This window comes from Oryctolagus cuniculus, chromosome 8 (genome assembly GCF_051225735.1).
Source record: "Oryctolagus cuniculus isolate XC-2025 breed Fujian yellow rabbit chromosome 8, ASM5122573v1, whole genome shotgun sequence".
NCBI lineage: Eukaryota > Metazoa > Chordata > Mammalia > Lagomorpha > Leporidae > Oryctolagus > Oryctolagus cuniculus.
In genome coordinates, this window is record NC_142874.1 from 47,846,704 (window position 1) to 47,874,660 (window position 27,957).

General features: G+C 40.2%; 1 protein-coding gene across 7 annotated transcripts in view; it reads left to right on the plus strand.

Annotated features, from left to right (window-relative positions):
• SLC10A7 (solute carrier family 10 member 7) overlaps window positions 1–27,957 on the plus strand; it is a 290,033-nt gene that overhangs the window by 21,019 nt on the left and 241,057 nt on the right. For 5 of the 7 annotated variants that reach the window (XR_011378229.2, XR_011378233.2, XM_002716919.6 and 2 more), the window contains one exon: window positions 1,567–1,642. Coding sequence is in view for 5 of the 7 variants with exons in the window: in XM_002716919.6 (XP_002716965.1) it covers window positions 1,567–1,642 (76 nt within the window). In the remaining 2 variants the exon portion in view is untranslated. Of the gene's footprint in view, window positions 1–1,566; window positions 1,643–5,326; window positions 6,711–8,792; window positions 9,034–27,957 lie in introns of those variants that run through there. The other 2 variants (XM_089302404.1, XM_051820020.3) reach the window with 2 other exon arrangements.

Genomic DNA, 27,957 nt, shown 5'->3' on the forward strand with positions numbered 1-27,957 from the left:
GGCCCAGGTGCTTGGGCCCTGCACCCCATGGGAGACCAGGAAAAGCACCTGGCTCCTGGCTCCTGCCATCGGATCAGCGTGGTGCGCCGGCCGCAGTGCGCCGGCCGCAGCGCGCCGGCTGCAGCGGCCATTGGAGGGTGAACCAACGGCAAAGGAAGACCTTCCTCTCTGTCTCTCTCACTGTCCACTCTGCCTGTCAAAAAAATAAAAATAAAAAAAAAGAAAAATTTTAGTGTTTGAATTTACTACTCATATTTGAATTTGCTTGTCATGTAGTTTGTTTTCTATCATGGGAATTGGATTGAAGATAGATATATTAGAATTTGTTCAAGTACGAGTGAAACAATCTATGATTGGATCATGCCTGTTTCTATAATTTTATTATAACATCTTTTATGAAGTGTAAGTTTGAGAAATGCTGTTTTATAGAAAGAAATCCAAAAATGTAAACTTGTGTTTTATATTATTTTTTTGAATTTGGAAGTGGTTTCGAAGTTTAAACCAAAGGACTTCTTAGAAAAGAAAGCAAATAAAAGATTTTATTTTATGTGAAAATGATCTCAGACTGTATATACCTACCAAATTCTGAATAATTTTGATTATCTTTTAGTGAATTATATACTCACTATAAGTAGCTGGGTTTTTTTAAAGATTTATTTATTTATTTGAAAGCAGAATTATAGAGGGGCAGAGGCAGAGAGAGAGATCTTCAATCTGCTGGTTCACTCCCCAGATGGCCTCAACAGCCAGAAATGGGCCAATCCAAAGCCAGGAGCCGGGAGCCAGTAGCTTCTTCCAGTCTCCCACGTGGGTGCAGGGGCCCAAGGACTTGGGCCATCTTCTACTGCTTTCCCAGGCCATAGCAAAGAGCTGGATCGGAAGTGGAGCATCTGGGACTCAAACTGGCGCCCATATGGGATGCCGGCACTGCAGATGGTGGCTTTAACCACTATGCCACAATGCTGGCCCCTAAGTAGCTATATATATTTTTTTTAAGTTTTGAAAAGATTTTATTTATCGGGGGGGGGGGGGTGAGAAAAAGAAGGAGAGAGAGAGAGAGAGAGAGCCTAGCATTCCTATCTGCTGGCTCACTCACCACTTGCCTTCAATAGTGGGGAAGAGAAGAGCTGTGAATTCAGTCTAGTTCTCCCAATCACTTGAACCATCACCACTGCCTTCCAGGGTCTGCTTTAGCAGAAAGCTGGAGTCAGGAGATGGTGCCTTAGCACGGCACTCTGATGTGGGGCAGGGGCAACCTAACTGGCATCTTAATCGCTAGGGTAAATGCTCTTCCCTGTCTTTTTGAGTTATATAAAAGAGCTTAAATAACTTAAAAATAAACTCACTCAAAGCCTGAGGGATGAAATGAGAGCTTGGAGCCTGTGCATTTGGAGCATCTTCTAGGCCAGGTCACCTCGTGTAGAATTGTCTAAACACAGAAGGGCAGGTGCATCAGTTAACACTGTTCTGTCTTCATTTGGTCAGCTCTGCCATTTTAGAGTGAATGAAGTGAAAGCTGTTTGTGATTGAAAAAGCCCTGTAATTGAATTTTCTTTTATTTTTCAGTTTGCAGACAGTAGGTTGCATGCCTCCCCCTGTGTCTTCTGCAGTGATTTTAACCAAAGCAGTTGGTGGAAATGAGGTGAGTCATGGGGGCTAACTTTATACTTAAGTGCATGCTGTGTTTTGAACGTAGTTTTAAACCTGAATGAGTCATGTTGCCGAAAACTCGTAACTGCAGCCACTGATGAAAGGAGCCAGGTGTGTTCATGTACCAGGGGGAAGCTCAGATTGTGGTCATGAATAGAATTTGGAATTTCAAAGAGAGGAGCAAAGGAGATGAATAAAGAAGCATTGGTGATTTCCTCTACTTCAGTGGGAGGTTGGGACACAGAGGATTGAAGATTCCAAGGAAAAGGACTTTTCATCCAAGACTCACAGAGGACAGCTCCTATGGCTGTTCTTTAGTTTCTAAGAAACCAAAACCCATCCAAATGGGCAGGGGGAAAGGTTGGTGATGAGGCCATAACAAGAGCATTCAGGCCAGTTCTCTAGGACAAGTTCAAAGAAATTATCCGACTGCTCGGGGACAGTGACAAAACGTGCTTGTGCATTGGGGTAGCAATCGCCCATTTCAGAAGCTTTTAAAAGTGTGTCTTTGTGGCAGAAAGGCCTTGCGATTCATACTGAGGAGCTTTTGGGAAAGCTTGTTCCTCCTCTTCCACTTTTATTTTCTCGTTCAGAATACTATTGAATGAAGATATAATGAGTTGGTTCCCACTTCAATTCATTGCTATGATTCTGTTTTCTTAATATTATTTCATTGGTACTTACTTAATCCTTCAAAAAGTATTTATGAAGTGCCTGCTATCTTCTCTTTTAGAATAAGTTTATTAAATGTGATTAAGAAATATGAAGTGCAAGCACTTGGCTTAGTGGTTATACACCTCTTTTGATGCCTGTATTCCGGGTGTGGTTTGAGTCCTGGATATCCTTCCGATGCAGCTTCCTGTTAATGTGCACCGTGAGAGGCAGTGATGGTGCCTGAAGTGGTCCCTGCCACCCACGTGCGAGAGCTGGATTGATTTTCAGGCTCCTGGCTTTGGCCTGTCCTAGCCTTGGGTATTGCAGGCATCTGGGGTCTGAACCAGTAAGCTCTCTCTGTCTCTGTCTCTATGCTTTTTAAATAAAGTAAAAAATTTTTAAATTTATTGAATCCTTGCTGCATTTTTTAAAATAGGCTTAATAAAGCATACAATAAGCTGCAAAAATCTAAGCAATTTAAGGTTTTAACATATGTGTACACCTGTGACCCTGAAATCAAGATGAAGAAGCTACCCACCACCCTCAGAAGTCCCCTTGTACCCTTTGACATCACTTCCTCCCATTCTCATGACCCCTCCTGACCTGATTTCTGTCACCGTAGACTTGTGTGTGCTTTCTGGAGTTTTATATAAGTACAATAAGTATTCAATATGTCATACAATAAGTATTCTTTTATTTTTCTTTTCTGGCTTCTTTTACTCAGCACAGTTATATATTTTGAGATTCATCAATATTATATGTTTATTGCTAGGTAGTGTTGTTTTGTAGGCATATACCAGTTTATCCATTTGCCTGTTGATGGACTTCTGGGCAGTTTCTAGTTTTAGGCTGTGAATATCAATGGACACATCTTAATGTGGATATGTATGCTCATTTCTCTTAGGAATGGCTAGGAGTGGAATGACTCAGTCATCTGGTAGGTTTATATTTTAGTGCAAGGAAGAATCATCTATAGTTATAAATCATCTAAGACCTTCTGAGATGGACAGTTTACCACTATGTAAGCATTCTTTTACCACAGATATATGTTTAACTTTCTAAGAACACTGTTTTTTTTTTCTTACTATTTGTTGACTTCTTTATTTAGTGGAGGCTTAAGCTTATGATCATAAAATAAACAAAGTAAGTCATTATAAAAATTAAAAGAAAAACTAAGAAAGGAAGGAGGAGGGAGGGGGAGTGTAGATGGGAGGGAGTGTAGGGTGGGAAGAATCACTATGTTCTTACATCCTAAAAAACTGCCAAACTATTTTCCAAACTATTTGTACCATTTTATATTTTAGTTATGCTAAATAGAAATTATCGGGGACCTTAGCAGAGTGGCTTTGATGGAGCATTGGGACAAAAGCTTGTTTGTAGTGGGCTCAAAACAAAGCAAGCAAACAGAAAAACTAAAGAAGAAAAATGGAAAGAGAAGAATTACAGGTAGCTTTGAGGTTCTTAGTGATAAAAAGGAGAGGAATGGAGATATGTTTTTTTTTTTTTTTAAGTGCAGCTATGACAGTATATTTCCATTTTGGTGAGAATGGTACAGTAGAGACAGAACTATTGATATAAGGGAGAAAGAGCAAGTAGTAGAGTAATATATTTGACCAACTGAGAGAGAATGCAGCCAGGTTTTATGAGTCTCAGTAAGAACTTGGACCATTCAGAATGATAGAAGGGATGGTAGAGTGTGCAGACAAAGGTGCATGTAGGTGGACACAAGGGGTGCACTTGGGTGTCCTGTTCAATGGCTTTTATTAACGGGTAGGAAGCAGAGTCAGCAGTTGGGCTGGATGATGGGGTAGGTGGTATCAACGTTTGAGACGAGAAGTGTGCTGCTTTCCTCTAAGTGAGGAGAGTGGGTTGGCTTGAAGTTGTGGTAGGGTTGGGAGTCAGCACTAAAATCCTAACTGACACCCATAGACATGTATTGAAAGTGAAGCCAGGCATCATGGCTGTATGTTTTCTCTTTGCTGCATTTAAATTCTTGGAGTATGAGTGGTATTGACTTTATTAAGCCAGGTAATTATTTTTAGTTGCCACAAAATTAGAGAGAGAGAAAGGAGTTATAGGAGTCTTGCACTAATGCCCACTATGGTTTTCTTCCTTCTTTTGCCTTGGAAGAATTTCATATATAGTTCTTTTATGGTATGTGTAAGACAAATGTTAATTGACTTGAAGGTGTCATTTATCACTTTCTAATGTGATTCCTGTAAGAAGTATATATTCTACATGGATTTAAATTAAAAGACTAGAAAAATCTTTTTGTTCTTAAATGACTTTGGTATGACTTCAAAGTTCATCCATTTTCTTGACATTAACATATAGCACTGGATTCTTTTGAAATGTATTTACATGTCGATTCCTCAGTAGATATTTAAATTATTTACATTGAAGTAGCAGGTTAATAATGTGGAATTTAGAAATACCTGTCTTATTTGGTAAAAGCATGGGTTTACTTCTTTAAGTGTTTATATTGTGGACCCTCAAGATTATCAAGTGGCTTTGTAGACCTGAGGAGTAAGATATAATTTTTCATCAATCTTGAAAATCAAATTTCAGAAATAAAGTCTGCAGGGTCCAGTTTAGTCATATCTTCTGATGTGAAATGAATAGACTATTTCACATTTACATCAGATTATGGGAGAAATAATCTAAAAGACAAGACAGTAGATTTTAAGTTTAATGTATTTCTTAAATAATGTTATTGGATAATTGATTGAGGGCTTTCATTGAAGTAAATGTAAGAGAAGATCCATCTCTTGTATGGTGTATCGGGAAAAATCTTATCAAAGGGTGGAAAGTGAATCTGTTGGTAGGTGTAAATGGAGAGGTCCAAAAGCTGGATCCTGTGCCGGATGCCCAGTCAGTGGTGGTGAACCTGTTTTGGTTATTCTGCCAAGAACCGTTTGGTTATTTATAACATCATTTGCAGTCCGTACAAAATTATCAACTTCATAATCAGCCTGCTATAGATTTATTGACTCTCGAGTCCCACCTGTGGCTTCCTTCGCAGGGGCAGACCAGATGATTTCATGAGTCTTTTATGCCCCGTGGACAGCTGGTCCCGCCTCCTGCTAGATGAAGGTTCGGATCTCACCTCCCTGCAGTTCTGTTTTGCCTTGCATGAAGGGCTTCCTGTCTCACCATGATAGTAGAATTGCTGTGGCATGTTTCCGCATTGCACTCTCCTTTCAAACTGACTGTACTTGGCAGTGTTTATGATATGTCCAAAAACTTCTTCCTCCAGGACTTTTTGTTACTAACTTCTTTATGTTAAGTGAATGTTTTGGTATATGTGCCTACCGCAACTTTATATATAATATGTGCATGTTTTTGTATACTCTCATTTAGTAAAGAAAGTGTGGTTGTGCAGTATATTTGCTTTTAATGACTTGGGGATGTATGTAGATACAGTGGTATCATTTGAAATGATTCTTTTACTTACTTTGTAAGTTGTTAGATAACTTAGGAGGAAATTTTTTTCCTGTTATATATGCTTTTAATTTTAAATGACTTTTTGGTAGAATTATTGATTACTAAGAGATTTTAACATGATTCAAAGAGTGATGGCATCCCTTTAAGTTTGACATTCAGACTGTGACAAGAAGTAGTCGTCTTAGTTTTTGTTAAGCTTAAAAATCATTTCTGTTATTACAACTCACGATATTTTTATTTCAGTGAGCCAACTAGAATTTATAATATTTTTAGTAGCAGAAGGAACTCAATGTATGTGCATGACAGTGTTTATACACTGGAAAGCCAGCATATCCTTTAGGTATTTACATGAAACTTTTTTCTTAAAGATTTATTTATTTATTTGAGAGGCAGAGTTAAAGACAGAGAGAGGGAGAGACAGAGAGAGATCTTCCATCTGCTTGTTCACTCCCTAGATGGCTGTAAGGGCCGGAGCTGGGCCAATCCAAAGCCAGGAGGTCTCCAACGTACAGGGGCCCAAGCACTTGGACCATCCTCTGCTGCTTTTCCAGGCACATTAGCAGGGAGCTGGGTCAGAAGTAGAGCAGCCAGGACTTGAACTGGTGCCCATATGGGATGCCAGCGCTGCTGGGGGAGGCTTAACCTACTACACCACAGTGTTGGCCCTAACATGAAACTGTTTTTAGAACTAACAGTTTTATTTTGTGCCTTTTTTACTTTTAGATTATTTTATATAAATACTAGAAATATAGTTGAATTCTTTTTTTTGTGATTGTTATTTATTAATACCAATTTTTTAAATGCAGTTTTTCAAAATTACAAAATGACCCAGTGCGCTATTGACGTAGTCTAGCTGGTGATGCAGGTAGTTGTGAGTGTGTGGTGTGTGGACATGTCCATTTTTTATATATTTATTTATTTAAAAGATTTATTTATTTGAAAGTCAGAGTTACACAGAGAGAGGACAGGCAGAGAGAGAGAGAGAGAGAGAGAGAGAGAGAGGGGTCTTCCATCCAATGGTTCACTCCCCAAATGGCCACATCGGCCAGAGCTGTGCCAATCCGAAACCAGGAGCTTCCTCCAGGTCTCCCACGTGGGTTCAGGGGCCCAAGGACTTGGGCCATCTTCTACTGCTTTCCCAGGCCATAGCAGAGAGCTGGATTGGAAGTGGAGCTGCCGGGACTGGAACTGGTGCCCATATGGGTTGACGGTACTTCAGGCCAGGGCGTTAACCCTGCTGTGCCACAGCGCTGGCCCCTATGTATTTCTTTTTCATGCATTTGAAAGCTGTGTGTGTGTGTGTGTGTGTGTGTGTGTGTGTTTGGAGGGAGGGAGAAAGAGAGAGAGAAAAAGAGAGAGGGAGAGGGAGAGAGATTCCATTTGTGGGTTTACTTTTCAGATGCCAGGAATAGTTGGGACTGGCTGGGGCCAGGCTGAAGCTTGGAGCCAGGAATCCAATCCAGCTCTCCCACCTGGGTTGTGGGGACCCAACTACTTGAACCTGCTGCCTCACAGGAGGCACAAGGTACAATAAACATGCGCATATTATATATAAAGATGTGATATGTAAATATGCCACTATGTGCATTAGCAGGAGAGCTGTAATCAGAAGAGCTGTGACTTAAACCAGGCATTCTGATATGGTGTGCAAATATCCCAAGTGGTTTCTTTTCTTTTTTTTTTAAATTTATTTATTTTACTTAAAAGTCAGAGTTACACAGAGAGAGAAGGGGAGGCAGAGAGAGAGAGAGAGAGAGAGAGGTCTTCCATCTGCTAGTTTATTCCCCGATTGGCCACAATGGCTGGAGCTGGGCTGATCTGAAGCCAGGAGCCAGGAGTTTCTTCCAGATCTCCCACACGGGTGCAGGGGCCCAAGGACTTGGGCCATCTTCCACTGCTTTCCCAGGCCACAGCAGAGAGCTGGATCAGAAGAGGAGCAGCCGTGACTAGAACCAGGGCCCACGTGGGATACCGGCGCTTCAGGCGTTGGCTTTTCCTGCTAAGCCACAGTGCCATCCTCCCAAGTGGTTTCTTACTGTTATGCTAAATGCCTACCCCTAGTTCTTTTTTAAATAATAAAAAAAGTAATAAGACTTGGTGAATCCTAATTTTATTGCCAAATATGAGAAGATAGATAAAAATATTTTATTACTTATCTAACCTGGGAGACATAGAATAAACTCCTATTCATTGTTTAAAACCATGTACATTTGTTTAATATAAAATTCAGTATGTTTCCCAAAAGCCTTGCAAAGTTTTAAACTTTGTGAGACTTGTTAAGAGAATCATTGTATTGAAGTTGTAGTTACTCTGCCTTATTGTAACTACCACAGGGATTCCCTTTTGATTAATTAATGAAAAGGCGGGGGGTGGGGGGAGAAACTTCCCATAACCTGGTTCACTCCCTGTATGTCCTCAGTGGCCACAGCTGGCCATTACAGCCATGTGGAAAGTGAACGAGCAGAGAGATCTCAGTCTCGCTGTTTCTCCCTCTCCCTCTCTTTAACTCTACCTCTCAAATAAATAAAGAAATCTTTTTTTTTAAAGTTTAACATAAATACCCAAAGGATATACTGGCTTTCCAGTGTATAAACATTGTTATGCACATACATTGAGTTCCTTCGGCTGCTTAAAATTATTATAAATTCTGGTTGGCTCACTGAAATAAAGGTAACTTAAGTTGTAATAACAGAAATGATTTTTAATCTTAACAAAGTCTAAGAAGACTACTTGTCTCAGTGTGAATGTCAAGTTTAAAGGGATGCCATCACTCTCCATATGGGTTGCAGGAACCCAGTTACCTGAGCCATCGCTGCTGCCTCCCAGGGGCTGCATTAACAGAATGCTGAAACTAGAGGTGAGTATTGAATGCAGGCACCCCAGTGTGAGATATGGGCATCTTAACTGCTCAGCCAAATGCCTGTCCCAGGATGACTTTAGAAAAGAAATTCTGGGGCCAGTGTTGGAGGTTAAGCCTCCACCTATGATACTGGCATCCCATTTGGACACCAGTTCGAGTCCTGGCTGCTCCATTTCTGTTCCAGCTTGCTGCTAATGTGCCTGGTAAAGCAGCAGAAGATGGCCCAAGTTCTTGGTGGGAAGACCTGGAAGAAGCTCTGAGCTGCTAGCTTCAGCCTGGTCCAGCTATGGCCATTGTGGCCATTTGGGGAGTGAACCAGCAGATAGAAGATCTCTCTCTTTCTCTCCTCTCTGTTTCTTCTCTCTCTCTCTGTAACTCTGCCTTTCAAGAAAAACAAAATAAAAAATGGAATTTTTTTTAAGAAATCAAGGTTGTTTCTCTGTTTTCTCAAGAGAGACTTCAGTGGTTTTCATACTGTCACAATAGAAATATTTCATTTCCTTGCCATTTATGCTGGTGTTTAGTGAGAAATAAGGCAGGATTTGGGATAAGATGCACTCTTCTTTTACCTCAATATTTCTTCTTATGGAACCCGAGAAAGAGAAGGATTCAGCTACAAGAATAACCTAAAAATGTAAGTAAAAATGAGGTCTTAACTCTAGAATGAAGTTGCAAAGCTGTATGTGAAATTTTGTGATTCTGGGTATTAGAACAAGTAGAAGAAGTATATAGTTATGGATCTCTGCCTTCAATTCTTGGAAGAGAAAGAAAAGAAAGACATTAAGAAGTGCAATGGAAAAAAGCCAGTCTAAGTTAGAAAGGAGCTCTCAGTCAGATGGAGGGGTGATGTTTACCTAAAGTCTGTTTTCTGTGTTAGGGCTAAACCTGGTCATTTAAACTATGAAAATAGGCAGGTTCTACACTAATAACAGTGTACTGATTTTGGACATGTTATTTATATTTGTTTGTCTCTCAAAATGAATTGCATGGATTACCTGAATTGGCATTACCTAGGTGATTAGAAAAATATGCCTAAATACTTCATGTCTACCCTAGATCTGTTGAGTTAGAATGTGGTGGGCAGACCTCAATCTTCTTTTGAAAATTCTGAAATCTCTCTTATCTACAAAAGATGTGTAAAACATATATGTACAGTTTAAAGCATAAAGAACACTTCTGTGTATACCAGTTATCTTTAGAAATAGAAAGTGGAGTTCAGCCAATAGTTAAGCACTCACTTTACTCCAGACACTGTTTCCCACCATGGAGAATAAGATTTATGGGGAGAACAAGTCATCTTTTGCTAAGCCATCACAAAGATCATGATAGACTGCTCAACAAAAGAAATCAGAAGACATTGTAACCAGAGTTTTATATAACATGGGAGGCTTTAGCAAGGATGATGAAAGAACCAGGGAGAGCTGGATTTTTATGCTAAGTCTGCTGAAAGCAGTGGCGAGCTGTGGAGAAGAGTGGCTGGATGTAATGCTAATGCACAAGCGTGGGGACTTAGCAGGACCTGTTTGTTCACTTTATTTCCTCTATCTCTGTGAGACGTTCCTTCCTCCCTAACCGCCGGGTATGGGGCAATACACGCCAGGATCTACTTCAGGCAACAGGAAAGAAAGGTCCAGAGTGACCTTGCAGCTTCTATGACTCGTTTCTGGGGAGAGGAATTTTAGTTTCCGTGAACCGCTCAGAGGGAAACAGAGGGACTGAACAGGAGGGAGGGGAAGATAAGAGAGACCTTGGTTCTGAGGCCCACTTGTCTCCTTCAACTCAGAGCAAGTCAGCATGCGCAGGCCCATATTTTGGGGTGTTGAGTTCTGAGACCCGACAATCTGATGCCCGCCTTTGAGGAACTTAGATTTAGTGTGATTTCATGCTATTCAAAACCTCTATTTCATGTTCCAAACCTCACAAAACACATTCCAAGTGAGGTCACAACTCCCAGCTGTGTGGGACAGCCAGGACATCAGCTTAAGAGTCTGGACTGTGCAAAGGAAGCACATAAACAAGTCTAGTACCTGCTAATACTAACCGATAGAATAAATAAAGGGGAGAGTGATCCAACATGGGAAGCGAGATACTCAGCAGACTCATAGAATGGCGGATGTCCTAAACAGCACTCTGGCCTCAGAATCAGCCCTAAAGGCATTCCGATCTAGCTGAAAAGCCCATGAGAGTATTTCAGGCATGGAAAGCCAAGACACTCTGGCAAAAAAAAAAAAAAAAAAAAAAAAAAAAACACCCTAAATGAAAGATCTCTGTGAGTTAGATCCCAGTGGAAAGAACAAGTCTTCAAAGAAGGAGGTACCTTTCTCTGAAGGGAGGAGAGAACCTCCACTTTGACTATGACCTTGTCTAAACAAGATAAGAGTCGGAGAACTCAAGGGGCTTCCATAGCCTTGGAAACTCATGACTGGTGCATAGGGAGATTACTGATGCCATAAACAGGAGTGTCAATTTGTAAAGTCAACAACAGGAGTCACTGTGCACTTACTCCTCATGTAGGATCTCTGTCCTTAATGTGCTGTACATTGAGGCTTAATGCTATAACGAGTACTCAAACAGTATATTTCACTTTATGTTTCTATGGGGGTGCAAACTGTTGAAATCTTTACTTAATGTATACTAAACTGATCTTCTGTTAAAAAAAAAAAAAGAAGAAATTAGCAATTCCCAACTTGACTCTCGCTGGGATTAAACATGACAATAGGTCTGATCTGATTTCATCATCATTTAAAAAATCATCTATTATTTTTCACTTTATGTTTGTGTGGGAGCAAACTGTTGAAATCTTTACTTAATGTATGCTAAACTGATCTTCTGTATATAAAGAGAATCGAAAATGAATCCTCATGTGAATGGAAGGGGAGAGGGAGTGGGAAAGGGGAGGGATGCGGTTGGGAGAGACGATATGGGGGGGAAGCCATTGTAATCCATAAGCTGTACTTTGGAAATTTATATTCATTAAATAAAAGTTAAAAAAAAAAAGAGTCTGGACTGTGTTCGCTGCTTGTAGGCAGGAGGCTGTCACCTTGCCTAGTCTAGGATTCAGTGTGCTGCTTTTTTTCTTTTTTTTTTTTTTAAATTATTTTGTTTAAGGAATACAACTTCATGCATTTAATATATACAGATTTGGGGACATAACGCTTCTTCCCCTAACTCCCTCTCACTCATACTCCTGCCTTTCTTCCTCTTCCCTCTTCCTTTCCCATTATTTTTTACACAAATAAATTTTCAGTTAATTTTTATACTCCTTAACCCTACACTAAGTAAAGAGTTCACCCATTAGTATGAAGAAAAAAAGAAGGAAAGAACAAAAACAAACAAATAAGAAAATCATTGTTCTCTGACAGTCAAGGCAAGGGCTGTTCAAAGTCATTGCATCTCAAAATGTCAGTTTAACTCCTATAGATTACATTTTAAGTACTCTATTATTTACCACAGATCAGAGAGACCATGTGGTATTTGAGTTTTTGTGACTGGGGTATTTCACTAAGTATAATGGTTTCCAGTTGTATCCATTTTGTTGAAAATGACAGGATTTCATTTTTTATTGCTGTAGAGTATTCCATGGTGTATATATACCATAATTTCTTTATCCAGTCTTCAGTTGATGGACATCTGGGTTGATTCCATATCTTAGTTATTATAAATTGAGCTGAAATGAACATGGAGATACAGATAACTCTTTCATATGCTGATTTCAGTTCCTTTGGATAAATTCCCAGGAGTGGGATGGCGGGGTCATATGGTGGGTCTGTATTCAGCTTGCCATAGTAGCTGTACCAGTTTACATTCCCACCAACCGTGGATTAAGGTTTCCTTCTCCCCCTATGTTTGCCAGCATTTCTTTGTTGATTTCTATAACACAGCCATTCTAGCTGGGGTGAGGTGAAACTTCATTGTGGTTTTGATTTGCATTTCCCTGACTGATCGTGATCCTGAGCATTTTTTCATGTGTCTATTGGCCATTTGAATTTCCTCTTTTGAAAAGTATCTGTTCAGGTCCTTTGCCCATTTCTTAATTGAATTGTTCTGTAGTTGTTGAGTTTCTTGAGCTCTTTATAGATTCTGGAAGTTAATCCTTTGTCAGCTGTATAGTTTGCAAATATTTTCTCCCATTCTGTAAGTTCCCTCATAACTTTGCTATGGCATTGTGTGTGTATACAAAGGCTATTGATTTTTGTGTGTTGATTTTATATCCTACTACTTTACCAAACTCTTTTATGAGTTCCAATAGTCTCTTTGTGGAGTCTTTTGAGTTCCTTATATATGGAATCATGACATCAGCAAATAGGGATAGTTTGAATTCTTCCTTCCCTATCTGTATTCCTTTGATTTCTTATTCTTGCCTAATGGCTCTGGTTAAAAATTCCAGGACTATATTAAATAGCAATGCTGAGAGTGAGCATCCTTATCTGGTTCCAGATCTTAATGGGAATGCCTCCAATTTTTCCCCATTCAGCAGGACACTAGCTATAAGTTTCTTATAAATGGCTTTGATTATGTTCAGGAATGTTCCTTCTATACCCAATTTGCTTAAGGTTTTTATCATAAAAGGGTGTTGAATTTTTTCAAATGTTTTCTCTGCATCTATTGAGATAATTATGGTTTTTGGTCTTCAGCTTATTAAGGTGTTTAATCATGTTTATTGATTTTCAGATGTTGAACTATCCGTGCATACCAGGAAGAAATCCCACTGGGTCTGGGTGAATGGTCTTTCTGATGTGTTGTTGGATTTGATTGGCTAGTATTTTGTTGAGGATTTTTGCATCTGTTTTCATCAGGACTATTAGTCCGTAGTTCTCTTTCTCTGTCGTATCTTTTCCTGGCTCTGGGAATTAAGGTGATTCAGGCTTCACAGAAGGAGTTTTGGAGGATTTCCTCCCTTTCAATTGTTTTGACTAGCTTGAGAAGAAGTGGAATCAGTTCTTCTTTAAATGTTTGGTAGAATTCAGCAGTGAAGCCGTCGGGTCATGGACTTTCTGGGCTTCTCTTTGTGGGAAGGGTCTTTATTACTGATTCAATCACTGTCTTGGTTATTGGTCTGTTTAGGTATTTTTTGCCTTCATGACTCAACTTAGGTAGGTTGTATCTGTCTAGGAATTTTTCCATTTCTTCTAGGCTTCCCAATTTGTTGGCATACAGCTCTTCATAGTAATTCCTGATGATTCTTTTTTATTTATTTCTGTGGTATCTGTTGTTACATTTCCTTTTTCGTTTCTTGATTTTGTTTCTTTGGGTCTTCTCTTTTTTTTTTTTTTGTGCATTGGGCCAATGGTGTGTCAGTTTTTTTTATTTTTTCAAGAAGCCAGCTCTTCTTTTTATTGATCTTTTGTATATTTTTTTGGTTTCAATTTTATTTCTTCCTTAATTTCAATTATTTCTTTCCTCCTACTAATTAGTGATTTGGTTTGTTGCTTTTGTCTAGGTCCTTGAGATACATTGAGAACTCATTTATTTGATGGCTTTCTGGTTTCTTGATGTAGGCACTAATTGCTATAAACTTCCCTCTAACACTGCTTTTTCTGTATCCCCAAAGTTTTGATATAAGCTATTGTCATCTTCATTTGTTTCCAGAAATTTTTTAACTTCTGTTTTGATTTCTTTTATGACCCACAGTTCATTTAGGAGCATGTTGTTCAGTTTCCATATGCTTGCGTATGTTCTTAAGATTCTTGAATTGTTGGTTTCGAGCTTCAATCCATTGTGATCACAGTAGGTGCATAGTATGATTTTGATTTTTTTGAATTTGCTGAGACTTGGTTTATGGCCTAACATATGGTCTATACTGGAGAAAGTTCCATGCACTGCTAAGAATGTGTATTCTCCAACTGTGGAGTGAAAAGTTATGTAGATATCAATTTGGTCCATTTGATGCATAGTGTCAATTAGCTCTGTTGTTCCTTTGTTGATTTTCTGGCTGCTTGATCTATCCATTGATGAAAGTGGGATGTTGAAGTCCCTTGTTACTGTTGTATTGGAGTCTTTGTCTCCTTTTGGGTATGTTAACAAATCTTTTAAGTAGCCAGACACTCTACAATTATTATAGTCATACCTTCCTGTTGTATTGATCCCTTCATCATTACATAGTATCCTTCTTTGTCTCTTCTAACAGTTTTTGTTTAAAATCTATTTTGTCTGATATTAGGATGGCTACACCTGCCCTTTTATTTTTCCACTTACATAGAATGTCTTTTTCCATACTTTCACTTTCAGTCTATGTGTATCTTTGTTGGTGAGGTGTGTTTCTTGTAGGCAGCAAATAGATGAGTCTTATTTTTTAATCCATTTTGGTCAGTCTGTATCTTTTACCTGGAGAATTGAGACTATTTACATTCAAGGTAACTATTGATAAGTAACTACTTGGCCCTACCATTTTCCCATGAATATTCCTATTGTTTACTATAGATTTCTTTTGTGATTTTCTGTCTGTGCATTCATTCACAATGGTGGGTTTCTGTGTTTCCGTGTGTAGCAACTTTCTTTCAATTTCTGTTTGTTATGGAAGGTCTTTATTTCACTTTCATTCATAAATGAGAGCTTTGCAGGGTACAGTATTCCAGATTGACAATTTTTTTCTCAAGATTTGGACCATATCTTGCCATTGTTTTGTAGCCTGTAGGGTTCTGATCAGAAGTCAGCTGTGAATCTAATCGGAGATCCTCTGAAGATAATCTGGCATTTCTCTCATGCACATTTTGGAATCTTTTCTTTATGCTTTGCTGTGGAAAGTTTGACTACAATGTGTTGTGGTGAAGATATTTTCTGGTCATGTCTATTAGGAATTCTATGTGCTTCTTGTACTTGGACCTTCCTTTCTCTAGGTTAGGGAAATTTTCTGTAATTATTTCACTAAGGCCTTCTCTTCCCTTCTCTTTTTCCACAACTTTAAGCACTTCTATGACCTGTATGTTGGGTTGTTTGATAGTATTCCATATATCTCCAACACTGTTTTTAAGTTTTCTAATTTCTTTTTTTTTTTTTTTTTGTTTTTGGTGTGACTAAAATTTCTAGAGATTTGTGTTCTAGCTCGGATATTATTTTTTTTGCCTCACCAACTTTGTTGTTAAGACTTTCTACTGTGTTTTTTATTTGATTGATTGAATTCTTCATTTCTAGTATTTCATTTTGATTTCTTTCTTCTTCTTTTTTTTTTTTTTTTTTTTTGACAGGCAAAGTGGATAGTGAGAGAGAGAGAGACAGAGAGAAAGTCTTCCTTTTGCCGTTGGTTCACCCTCCAATGGCCACTGCGGCTGGTGCGCTGCGGCTAGTGCACCGCGCTAATCCAAAGGCAGGAGCCAGGTGCTTCTCCTGGTCTCCCATGGGGTGCAGGGCCCAAGCACTTGGGCCATCTTCCACTGCCTTCCCGGGCCACAGCAGAGAGCTGGCCTGGAAGAGGGGCAACCAGGAAAGAATCTGGTGCCCGACCACGACTAGAATCCGGTATGCTGGTGCCGCTAGGTGGAGGATTAGCCTATTGAGCCGTGGCGCCGGCCTTGATTTCTCTTTAAAATTAAAATTTCATGGGAAAATTTTTCATTCCTATCATATGGTTTTCTTTGGCTCAGGAATTTGCTTCTTATTACTTTTGAGTAATCCTATGATTAGTTTTTTGAATTCCATTCCTAGCATTTCCTCAATCTCTTTATCTTCACATTCTAATAGTGAAATGTTGTACTCCTTTGTGGAGGTTATAGTGTCTTTCTTATTCTTGTTTCTTGAATTTTTGCATTTATTTTTAGGCATTTGTGGAATTTTTTTTTTCTCTGCTGGCTTTTTATCTTTGAGCTATGCCTCTGTGGATTAGTGGAAATTCTACTCTTTCAGTGAATACCATGAGGTGTGTGGTGGGTGTGGCCAGGGAGTTCTGGTCAGTGCTCCAGGATGGAGCAAGTATCTGGGGTAATACCCAAATTGGGCGTGCTAGTGTTCCTCTGGTTAACTGGATGGAGAGGAATGGTCACCTCTGTTGGTGTGATCACTCCTTCTCTTCCAAGCTGAGGAGAGCCCAGGTATTAGCCTCCAGTGTGTCTCTTCCACTCCAACACACATATGATCTGCCTCGCCCCTCCTGTGAGCACTGTTCCCTCCACTATGAACTGCTGTAGGCAACCAAGGAACTCTGAGAGTGTACCACAACACTCTGTGAGTGCCCTGATCCAAGCCATACCCTATCTCCTTTCAAGGGATCACAGTATTTTCTTAGTCTGAGCAGCCAGGGCTTCCATGATCCAGGAGTACAAGTGGAGCCACTCTGCCTGGCTAGCCCATCCTGACCTGAACTGAGGCGCTCCCAGAGCCACTGTCCTCATATGTTCCAGCCCACTGGATCGATTCTTCTCCTCCCAACCAGATTTGATGCCAGTGGGGTACACAGGTTTTTCTCTCTTGTGAGATCTCTGGATCACAGTCACACACAATACCCGCTAGCTGCAGCCTTGCTTAGTGTGCTGGGTGCATAGGAGAGTCCTGCAGGCAGCACTTCCCTTCCTTAGGGATGGCTCCTCCCCCCCATTGCCAGGTGGGTACAGCTGGTGCAGTGGAGACTTGTCTCTGTCACTTGCTCTTGCACTGCTGTGGGTGCCCCTGCTAACTGGGTGGAGGGTGACCCCAACAGTTGCTGGGTGTGTGCATTCAAGTTGGGGTGACCACTACATGCCTATGTCCAAAAATGGTACCAGCCCTCCCACCACTGGCTGCAGGTCACTGTTGTAGGAGGGAGGAGGGGAGAGAGAGAGATGTGCTGCTTCCCTCCCACCTCCCCATGAGCAGTTTCCTTGCTGTCCTGAGGGATCCCAGCTGGACTCAGAAAGGTACAGTTCACTAAGCTGTGCCTCCTGATGTATCAACAGCATCATGGGCCCTGCAAGTCCAATCTGATCTGTTTGGCCAGGGCAGACATCCTCTTTCCCAGATCCAAACAGCTGGGTGTTCTGTTGTCTCACTGTACCTTGCCATGCGTCTGCTCCTTCCTCACGGGTCCAGGCTGTTTCTACTGCTTTAGCAGGATCTCTACGGCAGTTCCTCCTGCAGCTTTACCCCTAGAGTGCACTTTCTCCACTTCTGTTAGTTTTACCCCACATAAATCAGTGCACCCTGTCGCTATTCTGCCATCTTAGAAACTCCACTCAGTGTGTTTCTTAAATGAAACATATTTTGCTGGCATTTTTATTATATTTCATTTAGCAGGTTGAACGATTTTAGAACCCTTTGATAGTCATATTGAATTAAAAATACATATTTTTTAAAAGTTTTGACTTTGGATTGGAAGAAAGATACAAGTAAAAGTGGTGTGTGTGTGTGTGTGCACACGCACCCATGTGTGCCTGTGTATTAATTTCATCAATGGAGTCAGTACCCAAATCTCTTCAAAGATAATTTAAGGGTGTCTCCTGAGCAATGAAAATGATCACATGTGGTGAACTCTTTAAGTCATAGATGAAGGTCATGGCAGTCCGAGTGTATTTAAAAAAAGGTTCTCTATCTGCTTGGAAAGCAAATGAAGCTCTCATTACTAACTTTAAAAGTACAGCTATGAGATTTTTACTAGAGGTGAAAGATCAAATCATCACAGTCCAAAAGGAGACTGAAAGTTCAATTTCTGGCTTATCAGAGAGGCATGAAACATTTCAGGGTTATTTTGCATTATCAGTAGGGAGTTAGTCTTGCTAACCCAATGCATGAAGATAAGATTCATTGAAACATTTATAAAGGTAGTTTTAGTAGATATAATCAGGAGTGGGGGGAGGTAGGGAGGGAGGACAGACTTGGAGCGAGCAGGAGATCTGACTTGTCATTTACTCTCTTCTCCACCAGCAAGCACTTGGCCTTTTTGTTCCTTGCTTTTCTCTTCTGTTAAGTGGGGTTACTGCTTTTGGGTAGGTTCCTGGCATCCTGGAGGAATCTTAGGTCTAAAAAGGCTGTCAGGATTGAACTTTTTTGCCTGTTGGCAGATGTGTGTTTCTCAGCCTTCTGTCTCTCATGCTGTCTGGGAAAGGCAATATGTTTCCTTGTTTGATAGGTGCAAATATAGAAGTAACAGCAGCAGCAACAAGAAATTTGGTCCCTATGCTTCTTCTAGACTGACCCTTTAACTTCAGTCTTATCTTCTGTGTTGGATTAGAGTTATTAGGGACACTAGAAAGAGTTCAGTGTGCTTATTTTAAATTGCTATAAAACTTCCTTGAAACACCTCAATTTCCCAAGATTTTGTGTATAACTTAAAATTTTCTTACATGATTCTAATGCCTCTCAAATTGTTTTCCATTTCTACTACTCTAAATTACAAGAGTCCCTTCTTAATGACCAACGGTGGTGTGTGGTTAGCAGGTCCATGGCCAGTTCTCAGTTCTCATCCTCCATGACCTAACTGCAGTCTTTTGTAACTTACATCCAACTTCCTTCTGCTTCCCTGACACAATTCGCTCCTGATTTTCTTCCTGGATCTCATCACTTCTTCTCTTCTCTGATTCTTTTCCTGTCCCAATGGGAAGTGTCTTCTGGAGACCTGATAATAACTGATAGAATTAAAAAGGAGAGAACGATCCAACATGGGAAGCAGGATACACAGCAGACTCGGAATGGCAGATGCCCTAAACAGCACTCTGGCCTCAGAATCAGCCCTTAAGGGATTTGGATCTGGCTAAAAAACCCATGAGAGTTTCTCAGGCATGGAAAGCCAAGACACTGTGGAAAAAAACAAAAACAAACAAACAAAAAAAACACCTAAGTGCTGGCGCTGTGTCACGTTAGGTTAATCCTCCTCTGGCGGTGCCAGCATCCCATATGGGCACCAGTTCTAGTCCCAGCTGCTCCTCTTTCAGTCCAGCTCTCTGCTGTGGCCTGGGATATCAGTGGAGGATGGCCCATGTGCTTGGGCCCCTGCACCTGCATGGGAGACCAGGAAGAAGCACCTGGCTCCTGGCTTCTAATAGGCACAGCTCTGGCCATTGCAGCCATTTGGAGAGTGAACCAACAGAAGGAAGACCTTTGTCTATGTCTCTTTCTCACTGTCTGTAACTCTACCTGTCAAATAAATAAATCAAAATCTTAAAAAAAAAATGACCTAAATGAAAGATCTCCGTGAGTGAGATCCCAGCGGAAAGAACCAGCCATCAAAGAAGGAGGTACCTTTCTCTGAAGGGAGGAGAGAACTTCTACTTTGATTATGGCCTTGTCTAAATAAGGTAGGATTTTGTGAACTCAAGAGGCTTTCGTAGCCTTGGCAGCTCAGGACAAGAGCCTCAGGTGATCATTGACATCGTAAATAAGAGTGTCAATTGTTAAATCAACAATGGGAGTCACTGTGTACTTGCTCCTCATGTAGGACCTCTGTCTTAATCAGTTGTACTATGAGAATTAATGGTAAAACGTGTCTTCAAACAGTACTTTATACTTTGTGTGTTTGTGTGGGTGCAAACTGTTAAAATCTTTATTTAGTATATACTAAGTTGGTCTTCTGAATATAAAGATAATTGAAAATGAGTCTTGATGAAGAATGGGATGGGAGAGGGAGTGGGAGATGGGATGGTTGTGGGTGGGAGGGAGGTTAAGAGGGGAAAAACAGCTGTAATCCAAAAGTTGTACTTTGGAAATTTATATTTATTAAATGAAAGTTAAAAAAATGAAAAAAAAAAAAAGAATTGAAAGACCTTGTTTAGCCCTACAAGCTTCTGAGTCCTCTTCTTTCTATAGCTAAAGCCATGTGACCTCTACCTTTTCAGTCCAACTCTGACACTAGAACCAGGCTTAATCTTAATCTTGGATGAAATGAAATTACTACAGCTCAGCATACCATGGCATGATATTAGTACTTTTGCTGCTGGGTCCCCGGACCTTGAGCAAAGGATGCTCCTGGCATGAGCTCAAATCATGGATTTGAGTCTTGCTTTTACTATCACTCAGCTGTTGATCTCAGCAAGCCCTGGGCCTCTCTGAGCCTGGGTTTGCCACCTGAGGGGCCATATTCTCATACTTACTTCCTAGGATTGCTTACAAACATCTCATGAATTTGCACATGGAAGTACTTACAAACTGTGGAAGAACAAATGGAACAAACATCAACATTATATCATTGTTTCAGAGGTTTGTCACTGATAAAATCACTTGTGTTTTTGAGTCATTGCCATGGCTTTCTCAAGAATTTTATCTTCTACATTTACTCATTCTCTAACTTTGTTCAAAAATAAATGTTGAGTACTTGCTATAGCTTGGAGTGTGTATAGTATATTTATAGAATTTTCAGTTTAGTAGGAGGTATGAAACAGAAAATTGCAGTATAATATGGTGTTTAAATACATTAACAAGGTGATGGCTATTAAATAAATTTAATAAACTGGGTGATCTAAGCTTATTAGTCTGTGTTATAGTTAATCCTAAATATTTTTGAATAAATATTTCCTGTCATAACCTGGAATACTCGTGTCAGATATCCAAAGTAACCCCTTCTGATAATGAAAGGGCATAGGAAGCCAAATTAGTAGTTGAAAGATTGCTTTGAGAACTTAGAAGCAGATATAAGGGCTTGAGTAGATTTATATGCTCTTTCCCCTAAATGGTGAAACTTTAGAAAAGTATCCCAGCTCCTTGCAATAAGCAACTAAGCCACAAACATTTTCTGGTAACATGCACCCTCCACCCCTAACAGGTCTAAATAAACATTGAATATTTGCTATTAATCTAATTCTTCTTTTTCAGTATCAGAAAATCTGCATATATTAAAGTGACAAAGCTTTTTGCTTTTGATAATTTGATTTATGTTAACTAGTTACATTTTGAATACCAGATTTCCTTTTCAGGGAAATCCATTAGTGATTTTGAGGAAACACTAAACACATTTTTAGCTTTTCTCTTAGCTAATCTAATCTGATTAACATTTGATTTTTTTTTTCTTATTATGGAGAATTTATTTTTTTTTTCGGATTTATTTATTTATTTGAAAGGCAGAGTTAGAGAGAGAGAGACAGAGATCTTCCATCTGCTGGTGCACTCCCCAAATGGCTGCAACAGCCAGGGCTGGGCCAGGCCAAAGCCAGGAGCCTGTCACTCCATCTGGGTCTACCACATGGATCCTGGGGCAACAGCCTAACCCAGAATGCCAGGATGCTGGCCCAGAATGTGATTATTTTTACCTTTTTTTTTTAATTAAAGGAATGAACCTTTTAGAGTTCTGTGGCATATGTGTACACTGACTATATGCTAGTTACACATTTCTGTAGACAATAGGGGATCTAGGTGTGAATATTGTGTCACAGTGGGTTAGCTGCTACCTGGGATGCCTGCATAGTATATTGGAGTGCTAACTGGAGTCCCAGCTGCTTCACTTCTGATCCAGCTCCCTACTAATGTATGTTGTGGGGTAGTATGTAATGGCTTGAGTGCTTGGGTCCCTGCCACCCACATGGGGGATCTGGGTGGAGTTCTGTGCTCCAATCTTCAGCCTGGCTCAGCGTTGGCAATTGCAGGCATTCGGGAGTGAACTGGCGGATGGAAGATACTTCTGTTAGTCTCTCTCTCTCTCTCTCTCTCTGTTTGTTGCTCTGCTTTTCAAGTCAATGAAAATAAATAAATAAATAAATAAATAAATAAATAAATAAATAAATATTTTTAAAAAGTAGGAGAACCATTCTCCAAGTTTAGTAAACCATAGACTTGTGGAAATACAGTTAAACCTCAGAAGACTCAGCTTCTTTTGACCCTACTCTAACCACCTCTATAACCTGGGGTATTCTCTCCCTCTCTCTATTTTTTTCCTCACATTTTTAACACTTGTGTGTAGGTAGAGCTGTTTTAAATGAAAATATTTAGAGAAAATACATATAAGAATCTATATAAATGAGAGGAGATGATCTGTCAGTTTAAACTGTTTCCTTCTTGGTGAAACAATCTCCTTTATTGCATTAATTGAAGATGTCTGTGCTTTCTAAACTATTGTTATAAGATTATATGCCACGTAAAAGAATATTATACTGGGGCCAGTCTTGTAGATTAACAGATTAAGCCTCGGCTTGTAGTACCAGCATCTCATATGGGTGTTGGTTCAAGTCCCGGCTACTCTGCTTCTGATCCAGCTCCCTACTGATGTGCTTGGGAAAGCATTAGAGGATGACCCAAGTCCTTGAGCCCCTGCACCCATGTAGGAGACCTGGATAAAACTCCTGGCTCCTGGTTTTGGCTTGGCCCAACCCTGGCTGTTGTGGCCTTTTGTGAAGTGAACCAGCAGATGGACAATCATTCTATGTTTCCCTCTCTCTCTGTAACTCTGCCTTTCAAATAAATAAAACAAATCTTGGAAAAAAGAATGTTGCCTCATATTTGTATCTTTCACATGGTGTCTAGTGGAGTTTTTATTAAGAACATGGGAATTGAAGAGTAGGCTAACAGAGGGAAGCTTGAATTTTACTGTACTGCTCCAAACTTTGGAAATAACCATTTAAAACTTTCCTCACTTTATAGAGACAGTAGGCTCTGTCTTTTAAGCACCCAATGAGAAGAGCCTGCTTATTTCAATAAGATTAATCATGGCCAAGAACACTTGGATCCAAAATAACACTGAACATATCTAGTGGGCTGAAACACACTCTAATCAAGTGCCAGGATATTGGACCCACAGGGACCTTTAAATGAATTATTTTCATTAAAAACAACAACAAAGACAAAAACCCATAGCCACAGATAGAATCTGCAAAGCTTCTCAGAATCTCATTACAGTACGTGTAATCCACTCCCTCCTCTCCTTTCTTCCCCCATCTGCTTCCACCTGTTCTCAATGCCTGTCTCGGTTTCTTCCCATTTATTTTGGAAAGCAAAGTGCTAATCCATAGTCACAGAATTGATTTGTGAACCACAGGTTGAGAAGCACTACCCTAGACTGTAGGGGACACCTGCAATCCGCATTGCCTCTTCAGCCACCTCCTGTGATATCTGAACCAACCCTGTGACCTTTTGCTGGCCTCCCATCACTTGCAGACAGTCCTGTGGTGTTGGCCCCACACCACTTTGAAAACTTTGATTTCAGATGAATTCATCTGCTGCCTGTGGTCATTTCACGTGGCCTGATGAATTCATCTACGCCTACAGTCCAGTCCCGACCTCATATCTACCAGTTGGAAGCCCTGTTCAACGGTCAATCCCAGCTCAGAGACACTTTCCCTCTGAAGACAGAGGTCCTGGCAGAATTAATGTTTTCTTCCTTCAACTGAAGAGTGCTGCGTGTGTACCTGTGTTGTGACACTTACCTGTAATCAGTTGTCTTTGTATGTATTTTACTCCTCAACTGATTTTTTTTTAATATTTTTTTGCAAGATCTACTTTTCTTTGTATCCCCTTAATACAGTAAAGTAGTATCTATAATAAAAATGGCACAAGAGGGTTTGGGGAAACAAGAGAATGGTTCAGTTTCCTCCTTTTCATATTATTGTCCTAAGAGTTGTTCAGAACCATATTTCAGAACTAATTCCCAAAACTGACTTTTCTTCTCTCTTTTAAGGAGATCTTTATGTATTTACTGTGCCGAAATAAGTATGGAGTAGAATTAAACAGTGTCTTAGTTTAGACATCATTTTTCATTGGTGGGAGTCTAGTTTAGATCCTGTTAATAAATCCTGTTATGGGAGTTTTCCAGGGTTGACCTGTTGTGCTTCTCATTGAGTGATCCTTTACATGTGGACCCTGAGAAATTCAGTGTAATCACAGTTGCATCACATTCAAGCTGCTCTGCAAATGGTACACTTTCTCCAATAGGCAGACCATGATAATTTAATTATGAAAAGCGGTCAGAGAGACTAACTATATGAAGCACAGCACATTTAACATACTAATCTTTGCTTGAGTGCATAAGGTTAGTCTGGAAAATGATTTTCAACTTTTGCAACTCTCCTCATCAAGAGCAACAGGGACCACTATGCCTAAACTGTCATTTGAGTTTACAATTAGTCCTTGTCAAAATAAACCATCATCAAATCTACTTGCATTTCTGTAGTGGAGTTATTAGCACGTACTTAATCTGTATTCCTCTAAAGTCTGCTGTGCAGGGCCCAAGCACTTGGGCCATCCTCCACTGCCTTCCTGGCCACAGCAGAGAGCTGGCCTGGGAGAGGAGCAACCAGGACAGAACCGGCACCCCAACCAGGACTAGAACCTGGGGTGCTGGCACCGCAGGCAGAGGATTAGCCAAGTGAGCCGTGGCATTGGCCCACAATATATGTATTTGAGTAGATTAATATTTTTGAAGACTTTTCTTTAAATCTAGTCCTAGACATGTCTTATTTTAAATATGTAATGAAAAGGCCATAATTCATACTCACTTATTCTTTGTACTATGTTAAATAAGCTTTTTTTTTTTTTTTAAGATTTATTTATTTGAAAGAGTTAGAGGGGCCAGCACTGTAGCTCAGTGGTTTAATGCCCTGGCCTGAAGCACTAGCGTCCCATATGGGCGCCGGTTCTAGTCCCTGCTGCTCCTCTTCTGATCCAGCTCTCTGCTGTGGTCTGGGAAAGCAGTAGAAGATGGCCCAAGTCCTTGGGCCCCTACACTCATGTAGGAGACCCGAAAGAAACTCCTGGCTCCTGGCTTCGGATCGGCGCAGCTCCAACTGTTGCGGCCATCTGGGGAGTGAACCAGCGGATTGTTCACTCTCTCTCTCTCTCTGCCTCTCCTTTCTCTGTGTGTAACTCTGACTTTCAAATAAATAAATAAATCCCTTTTTTTTTTAAAGAGTTACAGAGAGAAGAGAGACAGAGAGAGATAGAGATCTTACATCCATGTTCACTTCCCAAATGGCTGCAATAGCCAGGCCTGGGCCACAACAAAGCCAGGAGCCTCTACCTCCATCCAAATCTCCCACATGGGTCAGGGGCCCAAGGACTTAAGCCATTTTCCACTGCTTTCCAGGCATGTTAGCTGGGAGCAGCATTGGAAGTAGAGAAGCCAGGACTCGAACTGGTGTCCACATGGGATGGTGGCGTTGCAAGTGACAGCTTAACTTGCTTTACCACAACATTGGCCCCTAAGTAAGCTTTTTATAGAAAAATCAAGCCTTTCTAGGAAAATCAAATATGCAATCCTTTGTGTCTTATAATATCTTTGTAGTTTTCAGTTATTCACACTCATTCTGCTTTGTTGAAGCCTTATGTTGGCCAATCCCTCTAATGGCTGGCATAATGCCTGGAAGGAAATAAAACTTCTAATGCTTTGCAGGAAATAAAAGACCTCTGTAAAGGATTCATTGTTCATTCACAAGCCTATTATGTGATGAGAAGCATACATAGAAATTCTAGTACTTGAGTGGAATCTTTAACCTGTTTTCTTCCTTTTTTCATTTTGAATGATGTTTAATTATGTACTCAATTGAATGTCTTGTATGGGAAAAATTAATTGGATTTTAAAAGATTTTAGTAGATACTTGATAAATAAATATATGAGTGTATATATATATGAACAAAGAGAATTCCTTTTTCTGATTTAAAATAAATGGTTGTTTCTTTATGGAAGTTTTACAATATATAGCATTTAAATATGTAAGAATACTTCTTTAGGCCATCTGTCATTGTGACAAATACATCTTAAGTTATTGTGCCCACCTTGTTAAATGCTTTTATTTGTACAGCTTGAGCGTCTATAATCTAAAATTCACAATGCTCATGTGTCAAGAAGTTTTGACCTTTGGAGCATTTTAGAGTTTGGAATTTTTAAATTAAGGATGATCAGCCAGTGAAGTGTGTACATATCTTCAAGTATGTGTAAAACTCGTGAAATCTGAAATACTTCTGGTTCTAAGCATTTGGATAGGGATACTTAATCTGTATTTTCTCTTTTCTAATTCTCAACAATTGCATGAAGTAGGTAGGATTGGCATTATGTTATCCTGATTTTGTAGTTGTTCAAGTCATCAATCCCCTGTCTAAGATAACTTTTCTCTGATTATACATTATGTCAAACCAGATCTACAGAACCCCAGACATCAAATGTGTAAGATCTAGATCTTGTGATGGTTCCTCATAAAAGGTGGTTCGCTTGAAAATTTTCCGAGGGATGAATGTCAGTGTTCTGTTGACGTAAAGCAGATTATTCAGCACTTGGCACTTGTCAGAGGACTGTGTTTACATCCTAATCAGTGGGGAGCTAGAGTTCAAAGGGACTCAGACCTAGTCTGCTTTCACAGGGATTTGTAATGAAATGGGAGGAAACTGGTGAGAACATACACCAGTGAGTGTGAATAAGTGAATAGGATGAGTGGGGAAAGAGCTGGGGAAGCCTATAGAACTTGAGTCAGGTTCTGGTTGGAAAGTTGGCCCTTGGATGTGAGATTTTCAGCTTCTCTTCTGGTGGACAGGGCTTTGTTTACTTATGTATGAAGGGAGGCAGGGAAAGAGGGAGAGAGGTAGAAGAGAGAGAGGAGAGAGAAACAGATGGATGGGGAGAGCTTGCATCTACTGGTTCACTCTTTCAAACCATGTAACAGCCTCATATGGGGCTAAGCTGGGAGCTGGAAACTCAATCCAGGTCTTCCATGTGGGTGGCAGAAGCTTAAGTACTTGGGCTATAGCCTGCTGCCTTTTGGGGTGCACATTAGCTGGAAGCTGGTTATGGAACCCAGGTACTCTAATTTGGGATACGGAGTCCTAACTGACATTTTAGCTGCCAGGCCAAATGCCCACCTATAGAGCATTTTTAAAAGGCCTTCCCTGTGGGGTTAAGCTAACAAACTAGCTGAAAGATCATTATGAGTGGGGCTGATGAAAGGATGCTGCCCAGAAATCCTGTCCCCATACCCTGGTTGGTGGAACAGACTTATCTTCCAGGAAAGGAGGACAGAAGTTGGTAAAGGAAGGAATTGCAGGTGGGTTAATAGTTTGATGGAAAAGTTGCTTCCTTATGGTCACTTCTTGGCACAATTATTGCTTTTTTTTGTCCCACAGAGGCAAAATCCAAAGGTAATGACCAAAGACTTGGGTGTTACGGACAGGTAACCTTAGACACAGGGACATTTTCCATGTTCACCTTGGGGACTCCTATTCCCCTTGGACAAGAGCTGAAATTTCCTCCTGCCCCTCAGTGTGAGGACTTTTGTCCCGAACTGGTTTTGGTCTCACAGATCCAAATTCCGCCAGGAAGCCAATCTCACCCAGAAACACAGCTGCAAATGTCTCCCATTCTCACAAACATAAATGGTAACTGAAAATGTAAGGCACTATGCACATATTTTTCCTTTTATGCTTATTTAAGTAAAAGAAGAAAATTAAGTGCAGTGCTAGAAAGGCTGTTGGTAGCACCCACTTTCACCCCTAAATCCACAGTGTTGGTTAGGTCATATAATGTATTTCCTGGCAACAGATCT